The sequence below is a fragment of the Oncorhynchus tshawytscha genome, linkage group LG23 (assembly GCF_018296145.1).
Source record: "Oncorhynchus tshawytscha isolate Ot180627B linkage group LG23, Otsh_v2.0, whole genome shotgun sequence".
Classification (NCBI taxonomy): Eukaryota; Metazoa; Chordata; class Actinopteri; order Salmoniformes; family Salmonidae; genus Oncorhynchus; species Oncorhynchus tshawytscha.
The window spans coordinates 15,823,250-15,850,514 of NC_056451.1; the positions used below are offsets into that span (position 1 = coordinate 15,823,250).

General features: G+C 44.4%; 1 protein-coding gene across 6 annotated transcripts in view; it reads right to left on the minus strand.

The window, feature by feature from the left end:
• LOC112222535 (growth factor receptor-bound protein 10) overlaps positions 1–27,265 on the minus strand; it is an 84,646-nt gene continuing 57,381 nt past the window's right edge. For 5 of the 6 annotated variants that reach the window (XM_042304712.1, XM_042304711.1, XM_042304714.1 and 2 more), the window contains exons 6-17: positions 15,000–15,156; positions 11,669–11,784; positions 11,035–11,109; positions 9,599–9,736; positions 9,164–9,274; positions 7,181–7,276; positions 6,864–6,938; positions 6,457–6,573; positions 5,116–5,182; positions 4,915–5,002; positions 4,642–4,735; positions 1–4,460 (exon numbers count right to left, since the gene is read on the minus strand). In XM_042304712.1, the coding sequence (XP_042160646.1) occupies positions 4,314–4,460; positions 4,642–4,735; positions 4,915–5,002; positions 5,116–5,182; positions 6,457–6,573; positions 6,864–6,938; positions 7,181–7,276; positions 9,164–9,274; positions 9,599–9,736; positions 11,035–11,109; positions 11,669–11,784; positions 15,000–15,156 (1,281 nt within the window). In that variant the 3' untranslated portion in view covers positions 1–4,313. Of the gene's footprint in view, positions 4,461–4,641; positions 4,736–4,914; positions 5,003–5,115; positions 5,183–6,456; positions 6,574–6,863; positions 6,939–7,180; positions 7,277–9,163; positions 9,275–9,598; positions 9,737–11,034; positions 11,110–11,668; positions 11,785–14,999; positions 15,157–16,130; positions 16,486–27,265 lie in introns of those variants that run through there. The other variant, XM_042304716.1, reaches the window with a different exon arrangement.

A 27,265-nucleotide genomic window follows, 5' to 3' on the forward strand; every position in this document is an offset into this window, starting at 1 on the left:
TGAATAGCAATGTATTAATGTTTTATTCTAATTACAATAAACAGAACATATCAGTCCCTTATTTGTACAAAAATACCTGAAAAGGTTACAATTAAGAGATATAAGCCATTCAGCTATTTACAGATGGAAGCAAAGCACAGTATGAATACAGGATCTTTCTCTTAAAAAGAGATACAGGTTCTTGTTTTTTGTTGCATTCCCTGAAATACATAATCGTTTATATTTATATAGATCTATATATATTTGCTTTACTCCTTTGTACAGTCACTATATCTTGCATTGTGACAATATATGCAAAGCACAAGAGTCATTATCGATCACTGGAAAAGGTTCCCATGAACGGTCCAAAGTCAGCTCTGGTTTAGTGCAGAGAAAAAGGTCATCAGAGGCACCTGCTGCGTTTTAGGCTTCTTGGGACAAACAGACTTACACAAGAGAAAAGAGGACACCTTAAATCAACTGTGCTGTACTACTGGTTTGGAGAAACTACTGGTATGCTGAAAGAATATCATAAAGGCCAACCTACTTACTAAAGAAAATATTGTTTGGTGAAATACTATTAACCCCAAGTTGATCAAAAGAACTACAATGTATTCGTTGCACATACAAAGTGTCACTGGTCTGACGATATGACCAGTTTTCAACAGGCTCCATGTCAACCCTGAGCAACCCAGTTACATTCATTTCTCTGACATAAAAAAGTACATTTACTCAATTCACTTTCATCAGTTCACTACTTTGCAGGTGATTCAATGTCACTAGCAACATTCTACTAGTTCATAGCAAGACACTATGTGAGAGAACTCGCCTCTGATATGAATGTTTCTGAATATGAAAAACACCTATGTATCTGTATCTGACAGGCCTAAACAGTTAGTGTTGAGAAGTCAGTGATGTCTGAGTAGCTTAGGATGACTTGCAGGAACTATGAAAAGATCCATGCCCAAGCCAACTCCAGTTCCATACCAGCAACATTTCAATATTACAGACATTTGTGAAGGTTTTTCCATGAGAAACACGTAAGAAACAAACTCGATATGCACATTAAACCAAATGATAAAAATAAATGAAGTTTCTTCATTTCATAAGTAGTTAAGAGTAAGCCAATGTGGTAATAATAGTGATCTGTAACCTAAATACAGTGTTGCATCTACATGGTTTCATATGCTAATATGGTACATTGATTCAGTACACAACTTGTACATGAGTTGCATATAACATTGTACAGCTAAGATTACCATCGGAGGAGGCAATCCTAACTGATTTCTACTGAAATCATTATGACCAATGGGAAGATATATTGTCCAACGTTTTGACCGAATTTAGCATAGGAGTAGGAAACAGCTTTGGCACCTAACCTGCTCATTGTATAGTCATAATGATGCCACACCCAGAGCCCCACATTAACATATATTATATATTCACGACTCTGGTCACACCCAATAAACAGTGAAGTGTAGCTCTCAAAATTCCATGGAAAAGGTACTGCAGTGGGCATCTAGTGGTGCCATCACATCCAAGCCTCTCTAATTGGATAATACACACTATGCTGTGGAAAAGACTTGGCCATTTAACGTACTGTACACCAAGTATTGTAAAGGTATAGCTTCACTTCTGACAAGAAACAAAAAGTTCTGATTAACGCACAGTTTAAAGAGTGAACATTCTGTAAAATGGAAGACAACTAACTGTAATGAAAAGGGACAGAGCAACTGAACTGACAGCTCAAAAAACTATGAATTTGAAAATCAACTCATTAAATATCCAGATATGAAATTAGTTCAATTGACAGCATCAGTGAAAGTCACACTTAAGAAGAGGTCAAATATTTAAATATGGTAAAAAAAAATGTTTTTTAAAGTAATCTAATTCAACCTGTGTGTTTGAAATTTTCTTGAGGAGTTCATGTGAAAAGATGTCCTAATTGTAGAAGAATGTGTGAGAGAAAGGCATTAACCTGAATATTGATGTGAAACCCACTGTGACTGAAATATTAGTGACTTTTATTCCCCACACTTTTTCTACTGACACCAATTTGGAATGAAAACCATTAGGGAACACCACTTGAATGTTACTTCATAGTAAGTGTTGGTGATAAAATAGTTTGAGTGTTCAAACATAAAAAGCAAGAAATGAATTATAGGCTTTGTAATAGATGCTATGTAATAATTACGCGGTTCAATCATTCCATGGTAATGATAAAACAGTAATGAACAGCACTGAGAAAAGAGCTACATTTCAAGTAATCACTCACATCCAGGTAAATAAATACATTTGCAAAACAATACTTGAAATGATTGAGTCATTGCATCTTATTTTTTGAAATGTCATTGTGCAGAACTTGTAGATAGTGTGGCTAATATTCTGTATGTGAATCTATCCAGCTTAAGACACCACAAATAAAATAAAAAGATGGCTCTTTCTTAATGTTGCGTTACAGGTAAAAACATCTTTACAAATCTGTGTGTTCACTGCAACCTTGGACGAGGCTGGACAGTAAAAACGCTTCCACTTCAGGGTATCATCCATTACTAGGGCTTCACAGTGTCTGTTCTAAAAACAATCATTCAATCACATCATGGAAAAGAAAAGCAACAAGTCCAAAATGAACGGACGTCGGTCTCAAATGGCACCCTATTCCCGATATAGTGCACTACTTTTTGACCAAAGCCTTATGGGCCCTACTCAAAAGTAAGGTAATGCATTATGTAGGGAATACGGTGCTATTTGGGACGCACACTTGGATTAAGAAGATGGGTCCTCACAGCAGATGAGTCGATTGATTCCAGTTCAATTCTACAGACAGCACAACAGACAGACCGACCTTGGACTGTACACATCAACTCTGAGCTAGACAGATCCCTCTAGTGGATCATAAGAGGTTGGTGTAGTGGTTATATTTCCCTGTGTTCTGACGGAGGGAATGCAAACAGGTGGGTTTAAAAGAAAACTGTGGCACCCTCCCCATTGGCCTAAGTTTTAGTCATATAATCATAACCATGTCTTCAGAGTGCTTACAACATGGAATTACAGTCCACAAGATGGCCATATGCTTTCCAATGTTTTACATATAGATTATTATTGCATTGACACCAAGAGAGACCCAAGAGCAGAGCCTTCCTTGGCTGTTATGTTGCTTGTTATCACCTGAGGAGCAGCTTGGTAGCCTAGTGCCATTCTGAATACGTACTGTAGGCAACAATAGAAGGGTTGGTTATAGCACACAGTATAGGACTAGGCTAGCAGCGTGGACCTCAACAGCTACCCATTACGTGGACTTAAATGAGTGGATGAGACGGGGAGTGAATGAATACCTGTAGTAGTTTATATTTTGGGGGGGAAGTTCATGTGGTTGTATGTGGAACACCGGATGGTGGAGCTGATGATGGATTGATTTAACACTGTGACTATTGTGTGACTATTAGAAATCTATACGCTCCAGACTACTGATAAGAAACTAAAACGGAATAAGAACACATTTGATGATGCAGTACTAAAATGTTATGAACACAAAAGCCTGTGAGGTCACCAAAGAAAGAAAGAAAGAAAAGTCCTAAGAGAGTGGAATGAATGGATCCTGTGTAGTCCTTGAGTATCCTTCAGCTCCATCCTAAGTTACCAGCTCCAGCCTCTCCTTTCCCACAGCTTGACAGAGACAGCTGGCCTCGTGATCTGTCTCATGATGTTCTTTTTACGAATATCAGATTGTCCATCCATCCCTCCAACACAGGAGGGATTTGCCATTGTTGGTAACGAGAAGAATGAGACAGTAGAGGAATTCTTATTCAGTCAGTGTGGAAAGGCCTGTTCCCAGTTTCACAAGCGCCAAACTAGAAAACAATCAGCTTTTCAAAAAAAGGTTGTAGTATAGATGATTTGTAACACAAAAAAATACTTTCATTATGTAAAAAAGTGACCCAGACTAAACAAAGTCCTGATGATTGGACAAGGAAAATAAAAACTACTTTGATCTCATAAACTGTCACTAAACCGTGTCAGTGGATCAGAGCTTATTGGTGACTATGAATACAAACTTGAACATGTTTTTTTTTTTTTATAAGAGTTAATAACAACGTGGTGCAGCTTTTTGCTTTATTTTTTGCTTCTTTATCTCCTCCTTCCTTCCGGAACACAGAGGTCACTGAAGTCCACTAGAGTCCATCCTAACCCCCCAACCACTCAGTCCTGTTCCATCCGCAGTCTCTGGCAGCTCATGACACATCAACAACATGAGTTCATCACATCAGCTTCTCCTCAAGAAAAAGTATTGAGTTTGTTTTTAGGCAGAGTCCGGTCAAGTCATAGGTCAGGGGTCATAAGGCTACGAGGGTGCAGGGATGCTTGAGTTTACAAGGCAGGACTCCTCTGTTGAGCTGGTAGAACTCCACCAGCTGGATCAGGTCGGTGAATTTGGTGGACCCGTCGTCAAGGCTGAAGAAGATCTGGCCGTCCTCTTCACACTGCAGGACGGACCATAGAGACAACAGTCAGGTGAGAACAAGAGGAAGTAATGAACAACAAAAGTTACTTTACTCCATAAAATTGTTGGCTGTTTTACTTGGTTTTCTAGTGTGCCTGTAGACATAAGAGAGAGGGGGAGGTCAAAGAGAGAAGCCCAGAGGCAAGGTAAAGCTCACTTACCGGTAAGATCTGGAAATGCTTAATTTTCTGGTGATGGCACAGTGTGAGGACAAAGGCCTTTGGGTTGCTTTGACTGTCCCTCAAGAGAAACAACCTGAGCAGAAAATCAGTCTTTGGTGAAAACTTCAACGTCTGTCAAATTTACAAATTTAAATCCAACATATGTTGGCATGTGGGCTGGACATTCTGAAGATGCAAGACACTTTAATAACGAAATAAATCCTGATCAAACATTAGGTTGGCAGTGTGGTTGCAGAGACTGAGGAGCCTTACCCGTCCACCTGGCCTTGTTGGTGGATCATCCGATGGGACTCTTCTCGCGTTATCCGCCCATGGAACCACAGCTGTGTTCTGTGAATAACTGGACGTGGAAGTGGAAAGGAGAGCTTTAGGACAGGGTCAAGGCTTTATCTACACAGAATGTAGCCAACTCAAATAACACAGGGATTGTGAGAACTTATGTTGTTGAATTACCTGAGTTTAATAAACAGGGATGTAGTGGACTGGGACTACCTAGAATGTTCATCCGTTGACTTCTCTTCTGAGATACAGAACAAACAAACATGGATTAGTTTGTTAATAAAAAGGTTCTCCGTGACGGAGAGCATGATAGCTTTGTGACAAGCATGATCCATAGAAAAGTTGTTGCACTCTTGCTCAGATTATTTATAAAATCACCAACGTTTCAGCAGTAAATTTTCTTTCAGACCATAAGGTCATATAAGCATTGTAATATCTTAATAACGTCGGAGTGGCATTGTGGTCACGTTGTAGTAACATTGCTGTAACGTAGCTACGTTGTAGTAACATTGCTGTAACGTAGTTACGTTGTAGTAACATTGCTGTAACGTAGTTACGTTGTAGTAACATAGTTACGTTGTAGTAACATTGCTGTAACGTGGTCACGTTGTAGTAACATTGCTGTAACGTAGCTACGTTGTAGTAACATTGCTGTAACGTGGTCACGTTGTAGTAACATTGCTGTAACGTAGTTACGTTGTAGTAACATTGCTGTAACGTAGCTACGTTGTAGTAACATTGCTGTAACGTGGTCACGTTGTAGTAACATTGCTGTAACGTAGCTACGTTGTAGTAACGTTGTAGTAACATTGCTGTAACGTAGTTACGTTGTAGTAACATTGCTGTAACGTAGTTACGTTGTAGTAACATTGCTGTAACGTAGCTACGTTGTAGTAACATTGCTGTAACGTAGCTACGTTGTAGTAACATTGCTGTAACGTAGCTACGTTGTAGTAACATTGCTGTAACGTAGCTACGTTGTAGTAACATTGCTGTAACGTAGCTACGTTGTAGTAACATTGCTGTAACGTAGCTACGTTGTAGTAACATTGCTGTAACGTAGCTACGTTGTAGTAACATTGCTGTAATGTAGCTACGTTGTAGTAACATTGCTGTAACGTAGTTACGTTGTAGTAACATTGCTGTAACGTAGTTACGTTGTAGTAACATTGCTGTAACGTAGCTACGTTGTAGTAACATTGCTGTAACGTAGCTACGTTGTAGTAACATTGCTGTAACGTAGTTACGTTGTAGTAACATTGCTGTAACGTAGCTACGTTGTAGTAACATTGCTGTAACGTAGCTACGTTGTAGTAACATTGCTGTAACGTAGCTACGTTGTAGTAACATTGCTGTAACGTAGCTACGTTGTAGTAACATTGCTGTAACGTAGCTACGTTGAAGTAACATTGCTGTAATGTAGCTACGTTGTAGTAAGGTTGTATTATTGTTGTAGAACCATTGTAATAGTAACATTGTAGTAAGGTTGTAGTAATGTTGTAGAAAGAGACTCACCCTCCAGGCATTGCCCTCCTCCATGGCAGCGCTCTGGGCCTCCAAGGGATTGTCGATCACCCTGCCTATCCTTCCTGAGAAATCCATGGCAACCAGAGAATTCTCGGACACACTCCGCTAGGGGGAGACAAAGCAGTGTCAATGTCAATATACTTCCAATGTAGAAAATGCCCTGTTACAGTACTAGGGCTATTTCTCAATTATCTGACATTGAAGTCCTCCTCTCTCCTCAAATGCACTGGACAGGGAACCTAGCGGTTAAGAGTGTTGGGCCAGTAACCGAAAGGTTGCTGGTTCGAATCCCCAAAATAGAGGACACAAAGAATCAAGAAAGACAACCGAGAAAGAGGCTGGATGTTAACAACAGTTTGGCTGGTACCTGTAAGGAGCTAAAAGGAGAGGCTTACCACTGGTGTTGAAAAGTGTGACAGAGTTTTTCTCTGCTGAGGAATCTTGTAGTTCTGATAGAGGACTATTCCATACTGTGAAGAATAAGGAGAATATCCACAAATGAAAAGGTTTGCTTTTGTTTGGGTTAAGTCAACCAATAGGAAACCTTACAAAATATTCATCAAATTCATAAAGATAGATAGTTATACCATGCAACTTTAAATACTGATTCTCACAACAACCCAAGTGAACTGGCATCTGATACAACCCTCTGGTAATAACTGAGGCACTACTTTTGCAGTGTATTGAGGGCTTGTTGCCATGGCGTTGGTACCTTGAAGAGTCTGAAGGCTGTCATCCAGGATGTTCTGCTCTGTTCGTCTTCAGTACACAACATCCTCAACTCTTTCAGCTCAGTCCTCTTGTTGGGCTGTCAATTAACACACAACAACCAATTAGAGAGACCAAATAAACACCCCATAATTAGAAACAACCATTCAGACAGTATGGTTGTACTAAAACCCTCCTCCCTCGTACACTAACATATTCCATGAGATGATAGATGATCTTGTTCAGGGTTGGCGGGCGGGGGGGACTGTAATCCATTATGTTAATAGCAAAATATTGTAATCAGATTACAGATACTTTTGAAAAACTGGATGATTACTTCTAGGATGACTTTGAATCCACCTGAGCGAGTCAGAGACCACTATGATGACACACCAAATGTGTTAGATGGCTTGCGGGAATAGAGCAGGAATGGGCTTTTGTAGACTACAGTCCAAAGATTGTTCAACTTGAATAAATGCGTAGAAGTAAGGATGACAGTAGTGGTGTAGCCTACAGGCGATACGGATATCACGTGTTATTGATATCTACATGGCACAATGATGTGAATCACACCGCTGCTCTCTCTATTAGTTATTTACTCATTACGGATTGTGATTGTTGTAGATGGCTATTTACAAATGCTTATGTGTATTTTAACCCAATAATGGTCGAATTGAAGTTTAAGCTGCCTATCAATCATTGTTTTTGCAACCAGTTGACAGCGAGTGAAAAGAATGCACTCCCTCAACAGCTGTATAGTGCGGATCCCAGCCTATGGAATAACAGTTTGAGTTGCTCCCTTCTAAACTCCTCTGTGGTATTGTGCTCCATTATGTCAAAAACAAGTTTCATTTAAGAAGACCACAAGTGGGGCTTTTATTGCTCATTCTAATTTGTGCGGATTCAAAATGCCCATGGGCCTAATGGATACATGATCAAACTCACACACTTAGACTTAAACAGCTGCAAATGATCCAGATACCAAAGTGTTACCAACAAAAACATATACAATAGGCCTATAGCAAATGCAGCATACGGCATACATTTTTTACATGCAAATAGCTCTTTTCGGGAAGCTCTCAAAGCATGCCATTCCATGAGAGCAGCATTTATTTATTTTACTTGAAGCAATGAGCCCAATCAGTCCTCCATGAAAACAAAAACAACAGAGTAGGGCTGGCTAATAAGTCCTTTGTTTTTGGGTTGTGCTCGGGTAAAACAATTTGCCTAATCTATACTTCCATATTTCTAGGTCTTATTCTTCAAGATAAAGGGGTATTAAATGAATTGGAATGGCTAAATACTGTAGGCTAATTGTATTATTATCTGTATAAAATGAGAAAGAATGGATTAGAAGAAGCCAACATAACAAACCCATAAAGTAAAATGAAACATTAATTTATGGCCAGTTATGTAACCTCTAACATTGATTTATCCTGCAATAGATGTTGTTCAATTGGTAATATGTTTCTTCTTCTAATGCCTCTTAAGGGGAAAGTAATCTGCATGTAATCAGATTACATTAATTACCGAGTTGAGGTAATCCAAAAGTGTCCAAAAGTTATGTTACTGATTACAATTTGGGACAGGTAACTAGTAACTGTAACAGATTACATTTAGAAAGGAACCTACCCAACCCTGATCTTGTTGCAGAATAAAATAGGATTTTGTTCGATTTTGGATTGATTCTCTATCCATTTATTATATAGCCAGAAAGTGGGTCAAAACAGAGCACACAATGGCAGCGAGGCCTGCCTCTCGTCAGGCATGTCTCAGCAAGATACAGGATGCATACCAAATGGCAACCTATTCCCTATATAGTGCACCATTTGGGACGCAGACACAGTCTAGACACGACACTGTTCAATAACTGTAATAGGAGACGGCTTGTCCTCCATAGAAGACAGCGGAATAATAGACAACATATGAGCATCTGAATGACTTGCAATGCCTCGAGTGCAGAGGCCTTTCTTTCTCTTGAACGTACCTTTATACAGAACTCGTAGTCTGTCGGCGCACTGTGTAGCTTCTTGCCTGTTGTTACTGTGAAGACATTGCTGTCCTCCAGGTCTGCTAGTAACTGTAAATGCCTGGGCTCCTGTGGAGGATAAATCAATAGCCGATGTCATTTCATCACAAAGAAACTTAAGCCTGGAGGTAACAGAGAGCAGAGCTCCACTTAAATCAATAGCAGCATGTGTGGTTGTATGGGACATAGAGAAGGCAGGTCTCTCTGAGCAGCAAGAATGTACAGATGATTGAGGCAAGCAGCCTCTGAACTAACAACTAAAGTATTAGACTTTGTAGGCCATTACTAGCGCAGTTTAAATGTGGGATATTGGCTCAAGGATTTGGCAATACAAGCCTAACACTAACAGAGTTAGTGTACTAAGCCTACAGTAGAAAGGGGTTGGCCAAATACCTTCGACGTTCCTTTCGTAGAAAAGTAAAGTCCTGAGCGTCTAAGGAACACGTATAGCTTCTTCCAGGATTTCCTGCCCATCTCTTTCACGTATAAAAAGCCCTGGATCTCAGGACAACTGCTGGAGTTCAAAAAATTCTGAGAGAAGGAGAGAGAGAGAAGAAGGCTTTAGCACAAATCAAACATCTTCATTTTCATGGGGCTCGGAGCCAGAAAACAAACATTTATATAACGAACAATCTTGGCATTCTTGTGATACCAATTTTTATGAGCCACTTTAAACATGGGAGAGAAATGTTCAGACAGATGTTCTGTCTTATGTAACAGTATCAACCAAGACACATACACACTGTAGAGACAGACAATTCAACAAGGAGTTCTGATTCTGACAGCAAGTTGTTGCAAGAACTGACTGGAGCGATAAGATAAGCACCTACTGGTTTTAACATGCCCTGCAGAATACAGAACTCTCTCTGCCACATTCAGACACGGTCTCCTGACCTGACAAGACACTAATTAAAGGTGCAATACGTCACTTTTTGACGACCCGACCAAACCGACATAGAAATTTAAGTTAAGGATCTGACATTCTCATTGAATGCAAGTCTAAGAAGCGGTAGATGTGTTTTATGTGTGCCATTTCATTTGCTTCCCATTCTTAAGTTCCGCTTTTACGTCTTTCACTCCCGGCTCTGTACACCAGCTTCAAACAGCTGAAAATACATCAATATATTCTTTTTGGTCATGGTTATTTTTGGTCAAAAGTTATTTTACAGTGGTTTAGACAGCACCCTGATTCTCTACATAATGACTGAAAGTAGGCTAACTATTAGAATTTTTGCAACCAGGAAATAGCATAGTGCACCTTTAAGTGATTCACTGTTTATGATCTGCCTTCACTGGATTCCTGGAACCGCCCCCAGCCTGCTCCTTCAATCTGACCATGTCAAGGATGGTATCATTTTAAAAGCTTTCTGCCATAGTGGATGGATTCCAGTCATGGGCCTTTTAATAACGCTTTGTCACACTGCTACATTTGCAGGCTGAACATGTAAACTTCATTCCATTAGAGCCTCAGGTCTTTAAAGGCACCATGCAGCTGCGCTGTGCTGCCTGGCACAGGATGGGAGAATGTTGGCCTGATGCGCTGTGCTATAACATTCAGTACGTTCCTTTACTCTCCTCTCACAGTTGCATCCCTTCAGAAGCTGTAATGTCTGTCTGTTTGTCTTTCTGTTAGGCACACGCCTGGCCTGCGTGTGCAGAGACACTCGTATGTCAACAGAACATCAAGTGTTACAGTCTGTTCTCTGACAAGACATGTACAAGGAGGTCAAAGGTGATATTTTTGAAGGAGATCAGACACAGTACACAACACAGACTGGAGTAGGCAGTATGCTGAGGTAGTGGAGTCTTTACTGTTCTACGGCACATACCTGTAATAGTTGAGATGGTGGGATTGCACCATTTGTTTCCTGGCACCATGCAACCATATGCTCGGGAAAGAAATTCTGTTGGTAAGTGTGAGACGAAAGCAGTCGTTTAGCAAGGAGGTTGTGGGTAAAAGGAAACTCAGAAGGATGGAGGTGGAACGCCAAGAGACATTAAATGAATCCCCTTTCTCAAATGAAAATGAAGAAAAACATTAAACATTAGCTTTTCAAACTAGTTTCAAACTGTTTCTTAAATAAGTATGTTTAGGGACAGTTTCCCGGACCCTGGTTTAGCCTTTCTGAGTCCAGGACAGTTATAGCCACCAGTCTAACAGTATTATCACAATCTGTTAATGTTTCTGAGTGTGAGTGGGTACATTCCTATAAAGTGAGTGAAAGATGAGGCCCACTTGATTGTGAGAGTGTAGTAGGATTTTTCTGGGTAATATGCTAAATTTAACAAGCCCAACCAAACATTCTCCACTCATTTATGAAATGCATTGCTTGTAAACAAAAAATAAAATCCAGGCTGTTTAGCTTGTTATAACTGTTTCCACATGTAGAGAATATAAATAGGACAAGGAAAAACACGAGCTCTGGGATTCCTTGGAAACAAACAAACAAAAAAACAACCTACCAAGGGATTTCTGAAGAATTCATATTTGGCATAGTTCTTCCTGAACAGAAATCTGCCCTCGCTGGTCATGGATGCCTGCACTTGTACCACTAGCTCATGGTCCTCCAAGCACCTCTCTGTAGAGAGAGAAAGAAGGAGCTAGTTACCAAATGGAAGCCTACAATAAGGACACAATATCACGTCTTTAACAAGAAAAAGAACAACATTGAAATCATTTTCATGTCCTGAACATTGGGTGTAGAGCAAACAATGAAAGAACGAGCAGTTCAGCCTATGAACTGGAATTGGGTTTACTTTCTGAATTGAACCCAACCCTGCTATAGTCCCCCCTCCCCCCACATTCACTTCCCCCTCTCTCAAACAATTAGTGGGGCTATGCTATACAGGCCCTGCTGTCTGCCCACTGACCCTGCCTGGCCCACTGACCCACTCACCCTGCCTGGCCCACTGACCCTGCCTAGACCACTGACCCTGCCTAGACCACTGACCCTGCCTAGACCACTGACCCTGCCTAGACCACTGACCCTGCCTAGACCACTGACCCTGCCTAGACCACCGACCCTGCCTAGACCACTGACCCTGACCCTAGACCACTGACCCTGCCTAGACCACCGACCCTGCCTAGACCACTGACCCTGCCTAGACCACTGACCCTGCCTAGACCACTGACCCTGCCTAGACCACTGACCCTGCCTAGACCACCGACCCTGCCTAGACCACCGACCCTGCCTAGACCACTGACCCTGCCTAGACCACCGACCCTGACCAGACCCTGCCTGACCCCCTGCCTAGACCACTGACCCTGCCTAGACCACTGACCCTGCCTAGACCACTGACCCTGCCTAGACCACTGACCCTGCCTAGACCACTGACCCTGCCTAGACCACTGACCCTGCCTAGACCACTGACCCTGCCTAGACCACTGACCCTGCCTAGACCACTGACCCTGCCTAGACCACTGACCCTGCCTAGACCACCGACCCTGCCTGGCCCCTGCTCTCTCTGCAGCAACACATGTTTCACATCCAACTGTGGAAGCAGGATTCCTAAATAGATTTTGGCAGCAGGAAAGGAGACACTGGGGACTAGGGAGGAAGGGCCCAGGCTTTCTTGGACATGCAGTAAGATACTCACACTCATTAAAAGGGAGAAAAAGAGGAAATAGACAATGTGGACGTATTCAGAAACTGTGGGTAGTATCATACTGATGTTGCAACCTGGTTGGATTCTAGTCCGCTTACATCCCAAAAAATGGAGAGTCAATCCAGTACCTTCTCTACCTTGCCTTTACTGAGGCTCTTTGGTGAGTCACTTCCTCTCTGACCATGAGTCAGTCAAGACCCTGACTCACTAGCTTAAAGCCTGTAGAGGTTATAACCCTTTGTGGGGGAAGCTGAGGGAGGGTCATTGGCCATTATTCTTATCAGCTATTCTATTCACCCGATGACTGACAGTGGCCTTCTCTCTCTCTCTCTCTCTCTCTTTCTTTCTCTAAGGAAACACCCCCACTGATTGTGGGGTTGTCTTTCAACTATCTCCCCTGGACTCCGCCATTCTGAAGAGAAGATACGACTTAATAATGAGTCGTAGCCTTCTTTATACCAGGGAGTCAGGGACTCCGTCTCCATTGTGGATCTGTGTCTCCCCCTGTCTTTTCCAGTTTCCTCCTTAGCGAGGGGATTGGGAGCAAGGTTGGGAAAGCAACATATCTAATTGGCTGGATGTCATTCTTATACAACAAAGCCCATCTGGACAGGCCTGGTCAGATTAAGGAGCAATTAGGAAGAGTGACCTTGCCTCTAGTAGACTGGACTCACCAAAGAGAGCCTGCCCTAGCTCCATTCAGGTGGCTTCTAAAGGTCAGATCAGCCCTGGTTCCTTTTACAACGAATGGAAGTTGTGCCCAAATGGCACCTTATAGTGCAATATTGTGCCTTGTAGTTCACTATAAGAAAAGAGGGCCATTTGAGATGCATCCAGTCTGTAGAATTTTGCCATTGTAGAGGGATGATGTTATACTGGGTATCCCTACGCAATGACACCAAACCAATCAGAACAGGTCATGTGACTGTATTTCTTAGAGCTTTAGAGGCCTGTGCTTCAGATATGTAATATTGTTGTGTTCTAACCGCCATATAATGTTATTAGTTTGAAGATTTTTAAATATGCCATTTCCTTTGGACTATAATGCGCTCAGGATATCAAAAGGAAATTGACGTTTATGAGCAAATTCATTTTTTTTTTTACTTTCAAAACCTGGATAATTCAGACACACATATCAATATGAATTACACCCTCTTCACATATGCAACAATAAACCTAAATAATTACTGCATATAATTGTTACCCTTTATGTTGTGCGTACATATTGGGTAGCCTATTTTTCAGTGTTTAGGCCTAAACATTCCCAGAAATACAGTACTCTCATTTTACCCATCTGCTGTAATGAAGATAAGCCCAGACACAACATGTGTTTTATAATTGCTCGTTCCTTAGGGGTTTGAAGTTTGGAGCATTCTGCTTCTCAGAACTCTTAACAAATCGCTGCAATGCCGCCACATTAAGCATTCTACGTCTTGACTTACACAACCTAATATCAATGAATCTAACATTCAGTGAGACGAGTGTTATCCTGTTCAGCTATGGCATAAGCCCAAAGTAAAGTCCCTGTACAGATGTTGGCTAGATATACAGTAACTAGACAGAGCAAGGTACCTGTATGAGCCAGTGATCACAATTCCTGGTCCAGAATTAGATAAAAGAACATCTCTAATCATATTATTACACGTGACGATATTATGGTACATTCTTATCTCTAACTGTAAGTGACCGTATATCCGTTCTCAGGTACGGTAACAAACTAAGGTTTGGGAGGGTGATGTCAGGAGGGTTCCTGGTCCTGCACTAAGAGCACGTTGTCTCAGACTACATCGCAAATGGCACTCTATTCCCTACATAGTGAACTTCATCTAACAGGGCCCATAGCGCTCTGGTCAAAAGTAGTGTACTATATAAGGTGCCCCATACACCAGACTCTGAAACCGTCTAAAAGACTAAGAGCAGGCACAGACAGGCAGCTAATGACTGTTAACCAAAATAATGATATACAAGAGAAAATATAGGCTACAGATGTAGGCTATCTATTATTTATGATGACTCTTGGTTTCCATAGCGAGACCTCTGTTGACTTTAACATGAGCAGGAGAACATGTTCATTATCCAGTTGGCTTCTCACAGAGCGAGGGCCGAGGGGGGAGGGAGCGCTAGGCTATGTCCTGCCAGCCAGCCTGCCCACCAGCCCACCCATCCAGCGCACCAGGTTGCCACTTACCTAGTCCGAGGAGAGGGTGATGCTCAACAAGTGCCCAACTGTTGTCGTCCACACAATGGCTTTTGTACACGAGGAGCTGGCAAAGATCTCTTGCAGTCATGTCGGCTGGTATTTCCACTACTTTCCCCATGCCGTCCTCGCTGAAAATGTTTATAATCTAAAAGAGGAAAGAAAAGGCCCTTTCATGTTAGAACTATTCCCAGACACAACCTCGTAGGCAGACAGACACAATTCAGATAGATGAGACGCATAGTTCAGGCGTAGACAGGCACAGTTTTACATAGAAAGCATAACTAGATAGCACAACAATATAATACCAATTCACTTTCATTCATAACCATGCGTGTTTGATGAGCATCCCAGACATATACAATCCATTCTCAATGGCAGCGGTTTGTGGGAAAATATAGGTTCTAAAATCATAAAATGTGACACTCATCAGAATCATACTTCAAGCTTAAATACTAAGGGAACTCTTTTAGTCCTTCAATCCACACCACCTGCTTCCATAGAGATTACCCACTGACTGAAAGATACTGCATAGAAAGATTGTGTATAGAGATACATTATACTGTATAGAAAAATACTGTTATAGAACAATACAATATAGAACAAGATACTGTATAGAAAGACACTGAAATAAACTATATAGAAAGATACTGTAAAGAGGAATATAGCACATTGATAGAAACAACAGATAAAGCCCTGATAAATCCCCCTCTGAGCACGGATCCTATTCCCTCTGGTTCCTCCAAAGAGATTTTAGTCGGATTTGAGCGTCCTTAGCCTTCCCACTTAGGCTAAAGTACGCACCCTTTGAACATGATGCCTTATAAAAATACATTCTCATTCCCTTCTCCAGCTATAACTTCAACAAATTCAAAGCCTTACAACAGAACATCATATCTTCTTTCGACAGGAAAGAAAAAAAACGATTCCTCCTTTCAAGCTTCGATCCATTCTGAGCCTCTCACACATTCCCTCCTCGCTTGTCATATCTTTAAAAAATAATAAAAAAAGACAAATTATCTTCGACCTTTAAAGCAATTACTTTGACCCTCGCCTCAGCTAACCTTTGTCAGACTTGGGAGAAAAGGGGAAAAGCGGTTAAATATGTCTCTAAGAGCTTACCTCTACGGCCTGTAATAGGCAGCAGTCCGGAGAGCACGATGGCATTTTTGGAGTGAGCTGCCTCCGCACAGAACACACACAGATGAACAACCCTCTCCACAACTTGGTCGAAAAAAAGACTAGTACAGCACGGTTCCTTCCTCTCTGTCAGTGGCTGCCTGTTATGGTACCTGTCACATAATCTCCTCTCCTCTGCCTAGTGCAGGACAGAGCAAGCAGATGGCACTATTTCCAGTCCGGCTAGTTGACAACTTCCCTCTGCTTCTCTCACAAAGGGTTACAGCCATGGGCTTTTAGGTAGTGAATCAAACCACACTTCCTTAACCAATCATAGGCCCCGCTCAGGCTGATGTAATCATTCCCACACAGTCGCCTCTCTCTCTCTCTCTCTCACACACACACACACACACACACACACACACACAGTCATGCACAGACACAGTCAACTTTATCAGGCTGCAGCTCTGAATAGCTTTCGGATTCTTTTTGAGTAAAAGTGAAAATGATCATTTAAGTGGGTGTGGGGCAGAGCGAAAGAGGCCGTCGTTTTAACCTCCCAACATGTTCTGAAGTTTCAAGTGAGGGCTTGTTTCTTTTCTTTTTTCTATCTGTGGCTCAGCTTTGAACTTTGCAGTCAGAAATCTCTCTCACGACAGCGCAAGGCTCATTACGGGCTAAATGAAACAAACCTGAGTACTTGAACTTCTCGTTGGCCTCCTCGAGTCTAGCTTCATGCCAACATTCTTTCTCTCAAAAGAACAAAACCCGAAAACTTAGTGTGTTCACTATTCGGCTTGCCCCCCACCCCCTTTTGTTTTACTTCAGATACTTAATACCCCACTGACTGGACTGACAAAGGCTCTGCCCCACCCTGTCTGGAGTAGACATTTAGCCAATGTCCTTTCAACCTCCTCTCATCTCAATGGGTCAATATCTATATACAAACACTATGCTGAAGGGAGAAGGAGGATAATGGGAGGTCTTAAATAACAGTTCCCTTCCTTCCAGTGTAGGAAGCAGGAAGCAGCCATAGTGGTCAGGGAGGATGATTTAGGGTTTCACTACTATTGCCACGTTCAAAACAACTGGGACCTCGAAACTAGGAAATCTCTGACTTCTGACTTCAGTGCGTTCAAGACAACTGGGAACTCCAAGTCAGCAACTCAGCCTCTTTCTAGAGCTCCGACATTCCGACCTGAAGATCACTGACGTCACGATTCAACCTCGATTTTTTTCAGAGTTTCCAGTTGTCTTGAAAGCACCATAAAGCCTTAAAGAGAGCGGGGCTGTGGCAGGGGAGGGGAGTATGACCAGACAGAGGAGGGTGGGAGGAAGGGAGATAGAGACAGAGAGAAGGGGACAGAGAGACAGAGAGAAGGGGACAGAGAGACAGAGAGCGGGGCTGTGGCAGGGGAGGGGAGTATGACCAGACAGAGGAGGGTGGGAGGAAGGGAGATAGAGACAGAGAGAAGGGGACAGAGAGACAGAGAGAAGGGGACAGAGAGACAGAGAGAAGGGGACAGAGAGACAGAGAGAAGGGGACAGAGAGACAGAGAGAAGGGGACAGAGAGACAGAGAGACAGAGAGAAGGGGACAGAGAGACAGAGAGAAGGGGACAGAGAGACAGAGAGAAGGGGACAGAGAGACAGAGAGAAGGGGACAGAGAGACAGAGAGAAGGGGACAGAGAGACAGAGAGAAGGGGACAGAGAGACAGAGAGCAAGAGTCCCATGCCAATAAAGTCCCTTAAATTGAAATTTAATCGAGAGAGGGAGAGAAAGTGCGAAAGAAGAAAGATACAGATACATAGAGAGGGGAAGAGATAGTGAAAGATGAGAGATAGGGGGAGAGAGAGAGGCAAAGAAAGAGACATAAGTAGAGGAAGAGTGTGAGAGGGAGAGCGGAGGGAGGGAGAGAAATAGTGAAAGAGAAAGAGAGCAGATACACAGAGACAGACAATAGTGAGAGAGGTGAGAGGCTGAGGTGAGTGAGAGAGACAGTGAGGTGAGAGAGAACAAGAAATAGAGAAAAAAGAAGAGAAAAGAATGTTCTGTGATAGTAGTAAGTAAGGCTATGCGTAGTGTACATGCCACTATACTAGACTTCCAGTTGTCACTGCAGCCACACCCCTCTCCTCATTGACTTAGCACTACCTCACTACTGGCTTGCCTGGTGAGTCAGTGGGGAAAACCCCATGTCACATACCTACCATGCTGTACTACAACAGGACACACTACCACTGCCAGCAGCAAACACTCCTTATGTGGAATGAGATAGCACAACCAGCACTACACCACTATGCCTATTACATCACTATTACATCACTATTACATCGTATTATTATCCTAGAATACATACTGTACTGGATATTATGAGGAGAGGAGTCACGTGCTTTGACATGTGTGTAGAGGAGTTAACAAGTACACACTTCAGGGGGTAGAGAATTGGAGCACATGGTCCTAACTTAACCGAACAAGAGCAGGAACATTACCTCTCAACCTCTAAGTGGAAAATGTTTCAATCCAACATTGCATCCCAATGCGATGAAAGGAACAGAAAGACATTCAAGTGAGTGATGAGGACTGAGGAGACACGGCACGCTTCCTTGACCTACTCCACTTCTTTTTTCTAAGAGAAAAGATGTCCTTGTGATAAAGAGAGAGAGGGAAAGAAAGAGCGAGAGGAATGGAGGGAGGGGAAAAATAGAGAAGGGAAATGAAAGGAAGGGGAGGGAGAAAGAGAGAGGCAGAGAAGGAAAGAGAAAGACAGAGAGAGAGCGAGAGAGGGGGGGTGGGGGGGGCGTGCTGGGTTGTCTTCCTGTTCTTTCTGAACACTATTCTCATTCAGTGGTGGGCCTCCAGGATGACTCAGGACTTGTGATGTAATTACCCAGGGACAAGCTGCTGAGAGCCCCAAGCTACACACACACAGGCAATGTCCCTCTTAAGCCACTCTCATTCTCTCACAAACACACACACAAACGCACGCAATGTCACTCTTCAGCCACTCTCATTCATACACATTACAAGTGCATTAAAAGCACAACATTAACATCAGGGATGTGTTAAAAATGCTAGATTACTGGTTATTACTGGTTACTAGCCTCTTAGGGATGATTAACCTCAGTCTACTATGGAGATCTCTATAAGGTTGTGGTGACACATCAGGTCCTCTCTGCTTATATCCCACACAGAAAAGAATGGTGAAGTAATAGAGGGTCACCAGTGAATAGGTTTTACCATGCTAAGTACTGTAAATGGTGCCATTTGGGATGCAGCCAATGAAGATGGCACTGATATCTTATTTGGGTCTTAAGCAGGCTACAGTGGGGTAGTAGTGGTAATGCAATAGAATTAGAATGCGTAGAACATAGTGCACCCATGAGTTTACCATTGAAGTTGCCAAAGTCAGAGGTTCCAAGTCTATTCTGTTCATTCTATTTCTATGGGTAATTCCTCTGATGGAAACATCTGACCTGATCTCTTTGAGGCATTTTATATTTATTATAGCCTACTGTACCAGGCCATACAGCAACGTTATATTGGCTATGACATAAGAAGCAAAGAGTAAGTGGTGGAACCAATTAAATAGGGCTGTGACGATACCAGTATCTCAATATTTCCATGTCCAAAATGAAAACACGAAGCAGACCTGCTGTATGTAATAAATACATGTGACTCTGGATGACAACACAAGGATTTTTGTTTTCAACATTAGGGCTGTTTCCTAAATAAGTTTGTATTTTGTTTCCTTGCCACGATACTGACGAGTATCGTGATACTGGTATCTTCCCAGACCTACAATTGAATACCTTTAGGCATAAATCTTCTTCATAAGAAAACCCTGAGTTCAATTAAATCTCTAAGGAGGCACTTCTAAATCTAGTGCTTCTCTGTAGGCTAACTCCATTATCTCCGTAAGTTATTAAAAACCAAAACAAAAGAAGTGGCTCTACTCTCTAATCCCCCAAAAGAACAGCCATTGATTAAACAGTGTTGGCTAGCGGTCGACTGAGTGGTGGTCTTGCCCCCTCTCTGCAACCCACCAACAAACCAGTCCCGTTTACAAGTACCTCTTTAATGAAGCCAAATGTACTGTGTGCTCTGTGTGGTCTCTGAACTGCAATGGCCATTGACATCCACTAATGAGAATGTGAGACAAAACCTGGAATAAAGACAATAAAGACAAAGCTTGTCATGTCCTGAGCTTCACTCGCTGCCTGCAGCCGGCTGGCCCGGGGAGAAGTGCTGGGCTGAGTGGGCTCTGAAGGGAACGGCTGGCCCGGGAGAAGTGCTGGGCTGAGTCGGCTCTAAAGGGAACGGCTGGCCCGGGGAGAAGTGCTGGGCTGAGTCGGCTCTAAAGGGAACGGCTGGCCCGGGAGAAGTGCTGGGCTGAGTCGGCTCTAAAGGGAACGGCTGGCCCGGGAGAAGTGCTGGGCTGAGTCGGGCTCTGAAGGGAACGGCTGGCCCAGGGAGAAGTGCTGGGCTGAGTCGGCTCTGAAGGGAACGGCTGGCCTGGGCTGAGGGAGAAGTGCTGGGCTGAGTCGGCTCTAAAGGGAACGGCTGGCCCGGGGTCGGCTCTAAGAAGTGCTGGGCTGAGTCGGCTCTAAAGGGAACGGCTGGCCCGGGGAGAAGTGCTGGGCTGAGTCGGCTCTAAAGGGAACGGCTGGCCCGGGGAGAAGTGCTGGGCTGAGTCGGCTCTAAAGGGAACGGCTGGCCCGGGAGAAGTGCTGGGCTGAGTCGGCCTCTAAAGGGAACGGCTGGCCCGGGGAGAAGTGCTGGGCTGAGTCGGCTCTAAAGGGAACGGCTGGCCCGGGGAGAAGTGCTGGGCTGAGTCGGCTCTGAAGGGAACGGCTGGCCCGGGGAGAAGTGCTGGGCTGAGTCGGCCTCTAAAGGGAACGGCTGGCCCGGGAGAAGTGCTGGGCTGAGTCGGCTCTAAAGGGAACGGCTGGCCCGGGGAGAAGTGCTGGGCTGAGTCGGCTCTGAAGGGAACGGCTGGCCCGGGGAAAGTGCTGGCTGGTCGGCTCTGAAGGGAACGGGGCCCGGGGAGAAGTGCTGGGCTGAGTGGGCTCTGAAGGGAACGGCTGGCCCGGGAGAAGTGCTGGGCTGAGTCGGCTCTGAAGGGAACGGCTGGCCCGGGGGAGAAGTGCTGGGCTGAGTCGGCTCTGAAGGGAACGGCTGACCCGGGGAGAAGTGCTGGGCTGAGTCGGCTCTGAAGGGAACGGCTGGCCCGGGGAGAAGTGCTGGGCTGAGTCGGCTCTGAAGGGAACGGCTGGCCCGGGAGAAGTGCTGGGCTGAGTCGGCTCTAAAGGGAACGGCTGGCTCGGGAGAAGTGCTGGGCTGAGTCGGCTCTGAAGGGAACGGCTGGCCCGGGAGAAGTGCTGGGCTGAGTCGGCTCTAAAGGGAACGGCTGGCCCGGGGAGAAGGGCTGGGCTGAGTCGGCCTCTAAAGGGAACGGCTGGCCCGGGAGAAGTGCTGGGCTGAGTCGGCTCTAAAGGGAACAGGCTGGCCCGGGGAGAAGTGCTGGGCTGAGTTGGCTCTGAAGGGAACGGCTGGCCCGGGAGAAGTGCTGGGCTGAGTCGGCTCTGAAGGGAACGGCTGGCCCGGGAGAAGTGCTGGGCTGAGTCGGCTCTGAAGGGAACGGCTGGCCCGGGGAGAAGTGCTGGGCTGAGTCGGCTCTGAAGGGAACGGCTGGCCCGGGGAGAAGGGCTGGGCTGAGTCGGCCTCTAAAGGGAACGGCTGGCCCGGGAGAAGTGCTGGGCTGAGTCGGCTCTAAAGGGAACGGCTGGCCCGGGGAGAAGTGCTGGGCTGAGTTGGCTCTGAAGGGAACGGCTGGCCCGGGGAGAAGTGCTGGGCTGAGTCGGCTCTGAAGGGAACGCTACGTAAATACTGCTGACTCATGAGGTGGACATGAACCGCTTCTTGTTGTCATATTTTTGTGTCAAATTAAGCAACCCCAAAGAGGGGATTTATCCAGGCTCACTATTGTAGAAAAATGACCAGAACATTGGCCAAGGACTAAAATGGGGACTTTCAGATGCACAATACCAAGTCATGTACTCTCACTCCAAAGCAGTTAGTTAGTGAGCTAGGTACAGAACAATAAAACAACAGAATATATAATAATATGGATGATTTGAAAGGTTTTGAAGTACTATCGTGCACGTTTAGCAGATGCTGGGGCAGTTAAAACAGTACTTTTATACTTTCAGAAGTGGAGAGATGTGGATGAACTAATGCCATACTGTGGTTTACATCTAGGCCACAGTGACTACTCATCCCCATCGAACTCCCACATGCAAACCACCCAGCTCATGGCTGAAACTCAACCATATTCCAGTGATATAACGAATGTTAGCCATGGGAGTACAGAGTACAGTACAGGGCAGCCCAGCCAAAGGGCATGGTGAAACAAACTTCTCTCTTTGGAAAACAATGATTAGGTTATAATATATGACTAACTCTGTATATATATATATATATTTTTTTTTAATCTGGTGGTTCCAGATATCAGTGCATGTTCCAAAAATTCAGAATAGCTTGACTCATTAACTCAAACTCAACAAGCTACCATTATGGAACGCACTCCCAAAACCAAACAATCCCTCAGTTCCTTAGTCCCTTCAAACCAGAACAAACCACAAGCAAAAAGACCCACAGTTGGTGTCTATATATAGATCAAATAGAGGCTGATCCATCAGCTCTGTGCATTCCTCTGGGAAGAATCCCCCCCTGAGCGGAGCCTGAAGCTCCCATACCTCCTCCCTGCCACACACATCACATCAGCCCCAGCCTCCAACCCCAACAATCCCCTTGGAATGTCCGAGTTCTTTCTCAGCGGCTCCCTACTGAGATCAATCCAGAGAGGAGACAAACATTTCTCCAATAGGAGCAGACTGGTTAATTGCACAGCAGGGGCCTGGGTAGCACCCTTTCAGGCCACCACACCACAGATCATTGTCCCCTTACGGGACTTTAGGGACTGCCATTGGGCACTCACAAAAAGATGACATCGTTCAACTACAACTACACATCGTTCAACTACACAATAAAACCTGCCGCCCGCAAGCCACACTCACTGTACTTCTACTTGCACTGGTCACCCAAGCTGTAAGGCCAGGCCAAGGCCAGCTAGCTGCTGGTGGTGGCACACACTCACACACAATATAATGCTCTACGCTGGTATAGGCCTACCTATTACAATACAAGAAGTCAGCAGCAGAATTAGTTTATTAAAGGTGAGTGCTGAGAAACGGTGAGAGAGATTTGATTTCAGAGATTTAACATAGCTGTACATTGTGTTCCAGTATAATTAGGTGTTTCTGGAGAGAAGGCGAGATCAGGCCCCATTCCAATGGCGCTGCTCTGCTCACTACTCTGGACTTAGTCATGACTGCTATTTGAATTAAGCCAATTGTCTGTCTGCATTTCCTACAATGGTTGCCTTTTCAAAATTGAACAAGTTAGAGATTAATTGAATGTATATGCTGAGAGTGTGGGAGTATTGTTGCATCTCTTTTTTCCCTCCTCTCTCTGTGAACACTAGTTCCACTTGAGAGAAATCTGAGCTGCCCTACTTTCCTGTATGAGAGAGAGTTGAGAGAGGGAGAGGCAGAGAGAGATAGAGTTGAGAGAGAGGGAGGAAGAGAGACGGCAGGGCAGAGAGAAAAGCAGAAAGTTGAGAGTGAGAGTTGAGAGTGAGAGAAGCTGCCCTCTTCTCAGTTTAGAGAGCAAGAGAGTTGTGAGGGAGAGAGGCCTGCTCTGCCCTGCAGTGGAGGATTCCATGCAGTCTCCATGACCTACATGAGTCCAGCTGAAGCTTTGCGGGCCCGCTGAGACACTCTACTCGGGCCAGATGAACTAACAGCTTGCAGCAACACATTCCACCCTGTCAAGCCTCCATCCTGGACACAGAGCAGGGCAGTTCACATTCCCTCCAGTAAAGTCATGCAATGATGAATCAACTGGTCTTTTCTCACACGTTCAATATAGGCTAAACACACACTTCTATATATAGACGGCTATTGTATAATGTTCTCAGACTAAAACTGTGGCCCATGCAGGAACTTTGGGAACATATCCATGCTTGACACTGGTGAAAAACTATCCGTGTGTGTTTATTACAGACGATCACATTAAAATACTGAAAATCATGGATTAATTTCCCCAAAGACGGAGTGAAATAGGTCATACTAACCATAACAAAACAGCAAATCTCTAAAACAGGGACAGGATCAGGGACTGACACATGATAGAGCAGGGTTCCCAACTGGTGGCCCGGGCTACAGGCCCAATTCAAATCAAATGTTATTTGTCACATGCTTCCTGAACAACAGGTGTGGACTACTGAAACGCTTACTTACGGGCCCTTCCCAACAAAGCAGAGAGAAAGAAAATACAGAAATATTAGAAAAGTTAAACATGTAATAATAAAAGTAATAATAGATACATAATGAGTGAGGACTACCAGTACCAGTTGATGTGCAGGGGTACAAGGGAAGAGGTAGATATGCACATATAACGAATAGTAAACAGCAGCGTATGTGAATCACAACAGTTAGTGTAAAAAGGGTCAATGCAGATAGTTAAATAGCTACCCGGACTAACTATTTATCAGTCTTATGGTTTGGGGGTAGAAGCTATTCCAGGTTCTTTTAGTTCCAGACTTGGTGCAGAAGGTACCGCCTGCTGTACGGTAGTAGAGAGAACAGTCTACGACTTGGGTGGCTGGAGTATGACAAATTTTAGGGCCTTCCTCTGATACTGCCTGGTATAGAAGCCCTGGATGGCAGGGAGCTCGGCACCAGTGATGTACTGGGCCATATGCGCTACCCTCTGTAGCGCCTTGCGGTCGGATGCCAAGCAGTTGCCAAACCAAGCGGTGATGCAGCTAGTCAAGATGCTCTCAATGGTACAGTTGCAGAACGTTTTGAGGATCTGAGAGCCCATGCCAAATCTTTTCAGCCTCCTGAGGGGAGAGAGGAGTTGTTGTGCCCTCTTCACAACTGTGTTGGTGTTTGGATCATGATAGATCCTTAGTGATGTGGACACTACAGCCAAGTCGATGTGAATGGGGGCGTGCTTGGCTCTCCACGGTCGGCTCCTTTGTCTTGCTGACGTTGAGGGAGAGGTTGGCTATAGGCTGTCTCATCGTTGTCGGTGATCAGGCCTACCCCCATCGTGTCTGCAAACTTAATGATAATGTTGCGCGTTGTGCAACAGGGAGTACAGGAGGGGACTAAGCACACACCCCTGAGGGCCACGTGTTCAGGGACAGTGTTGCGGATGTGTTGCCTACCCTCACCACCTGCAGGCGTCAAGAAATCCAGGATCCAGTTGCAGAGGCAGGTGTTCAGTCCCAGGGTCCTTAGCTTAGTGATTAGAAAGAAATCAACCCACAGCTGAATCTAGTTGATGATCCCTGTGCTATAGTAATGAACAGGTCTGTACTAAGTGAGGGAATTGTTCTGGCTTCTAACTTTACCTGCTAAGAGAACTCACCGTGTCTATCTCAGTTAAGATAACATGACACAGCTAACCAGGGTATCGTCTAGCAGTCTCAAAATAAGAGAAATAAAACACAGAGGGACAAGTTTGTTACTTAGTTTGACCTGTGACCTGGCAGGCTCAGTGTACAGAGTGAGGGACCTTAATGTCCTTCTCCTAATGGGGGACCACAGCCAGCCAGTTTGTCCAGCTACGCCTACATCATAGCAGTTAGTGTTTAGCATAGCCTATACTAGCATGGTCTAGTATAGCCTAACCCCCTGCAATTCATATCTGGACCTCAAAGCATATCATTGTTCCCCTCTAATCAGGGACCGATTTAAACCTGGGACACCATGTTGGTGCAATTCATTATCAGGTACGTAGAACAGAAAACCAACAGTAGTCTAGCCTGACGCTGCCCTGTCGTTCACTACCTACTTTAGTAGTAATTTCATTGTAACGGTTTGTGGTGACGAGGGGCGTTGCAAAAAGAGTAAGACATCATCGATTGGATCATCTCTAACCAATCAGGCCCAACCGATCAACCAATCAGGCCCAACCGGCTCAGGCCCAACCGGCAGGTTTCTAGACCAATCAGAGAAGGCCGCGGAGGTACTCAGGGACGCATTGCGGAGAAGAAATTAACATCCGTAGGCGTGGCATAGTGTTTGGCTGAAGCAGTCGTCCGGACCTCGGGTAAGATTTAAATACCCTTTGCCTAGCCTAATATAGCGTAGCACAGCGTCTCTCAGTTCCCCAGAATGTAACACACAAAGCAGGGCAAGGCAGGGCTGTCAATAAAACAGTCACAGATATTTGTCACTGTATGACTGGTGCACTGGCCAAGTAATCCAAGCAGCAGGTCGAGGCTTGTCTTGCTGGGTAAGTGGAGGGTTAAATATGGCCTGACACATGAGATGTTCCAGAATAAACCACAAGCTCCCTGGCACGCCTCCAACAAGCATTTGTTAACAACACAGTTGCAATTTGTATCTCAAGAGTGCTGCCAGTCAGCGTGCAACACATAGATATACACACAGACACGTTGTCTATGCGGACACGCACATACACACACGTACGCAGGCAATTTAAGACCTGCAAGTGAACCGCATGCTTACTTCACCCACGTATGAGATTAGATACTGGGCTACAGTACAGCAGCCTCTCCTCCACAGTACCTCTGCCTGCAACGTGCCTCAATTAATTAAATTGAACCCAAACAATTCTCTTTGGGGGTGTTGAGAAAGATCTAGTCAGAGCCAAGCCAGCTGAAAGTCCTACAAGCAGTTGCAGGAGGAATGTTCTCTCCCAGCAGCAGCACAGAATGCCTAGTACTGACTGGTCCCATGTAATCCTTCCATGTTCCGTTTGGGAACATTCTTTGGGAAGGAGAAACAATAAGCATGCATTGCTTCCATACACGGGGCTCTGAACAATTATGGGCCGTGATTACATGATACTTTGCCTAAGTTCCAAATGGGACTCTATTCCCTACATAGTGCACAACTTTATTTGCCCTATGGCCGTGACCAATAGTAGTGCACTATAAAGGAAATAGGGTGCCATTTGGCCTGTCCACTAGGTCAGCCCGATGTGGGATCTGGGATGTGCTGCTTCACTCTTGGTGTGGTTTAAGAGCCTGTTAAAA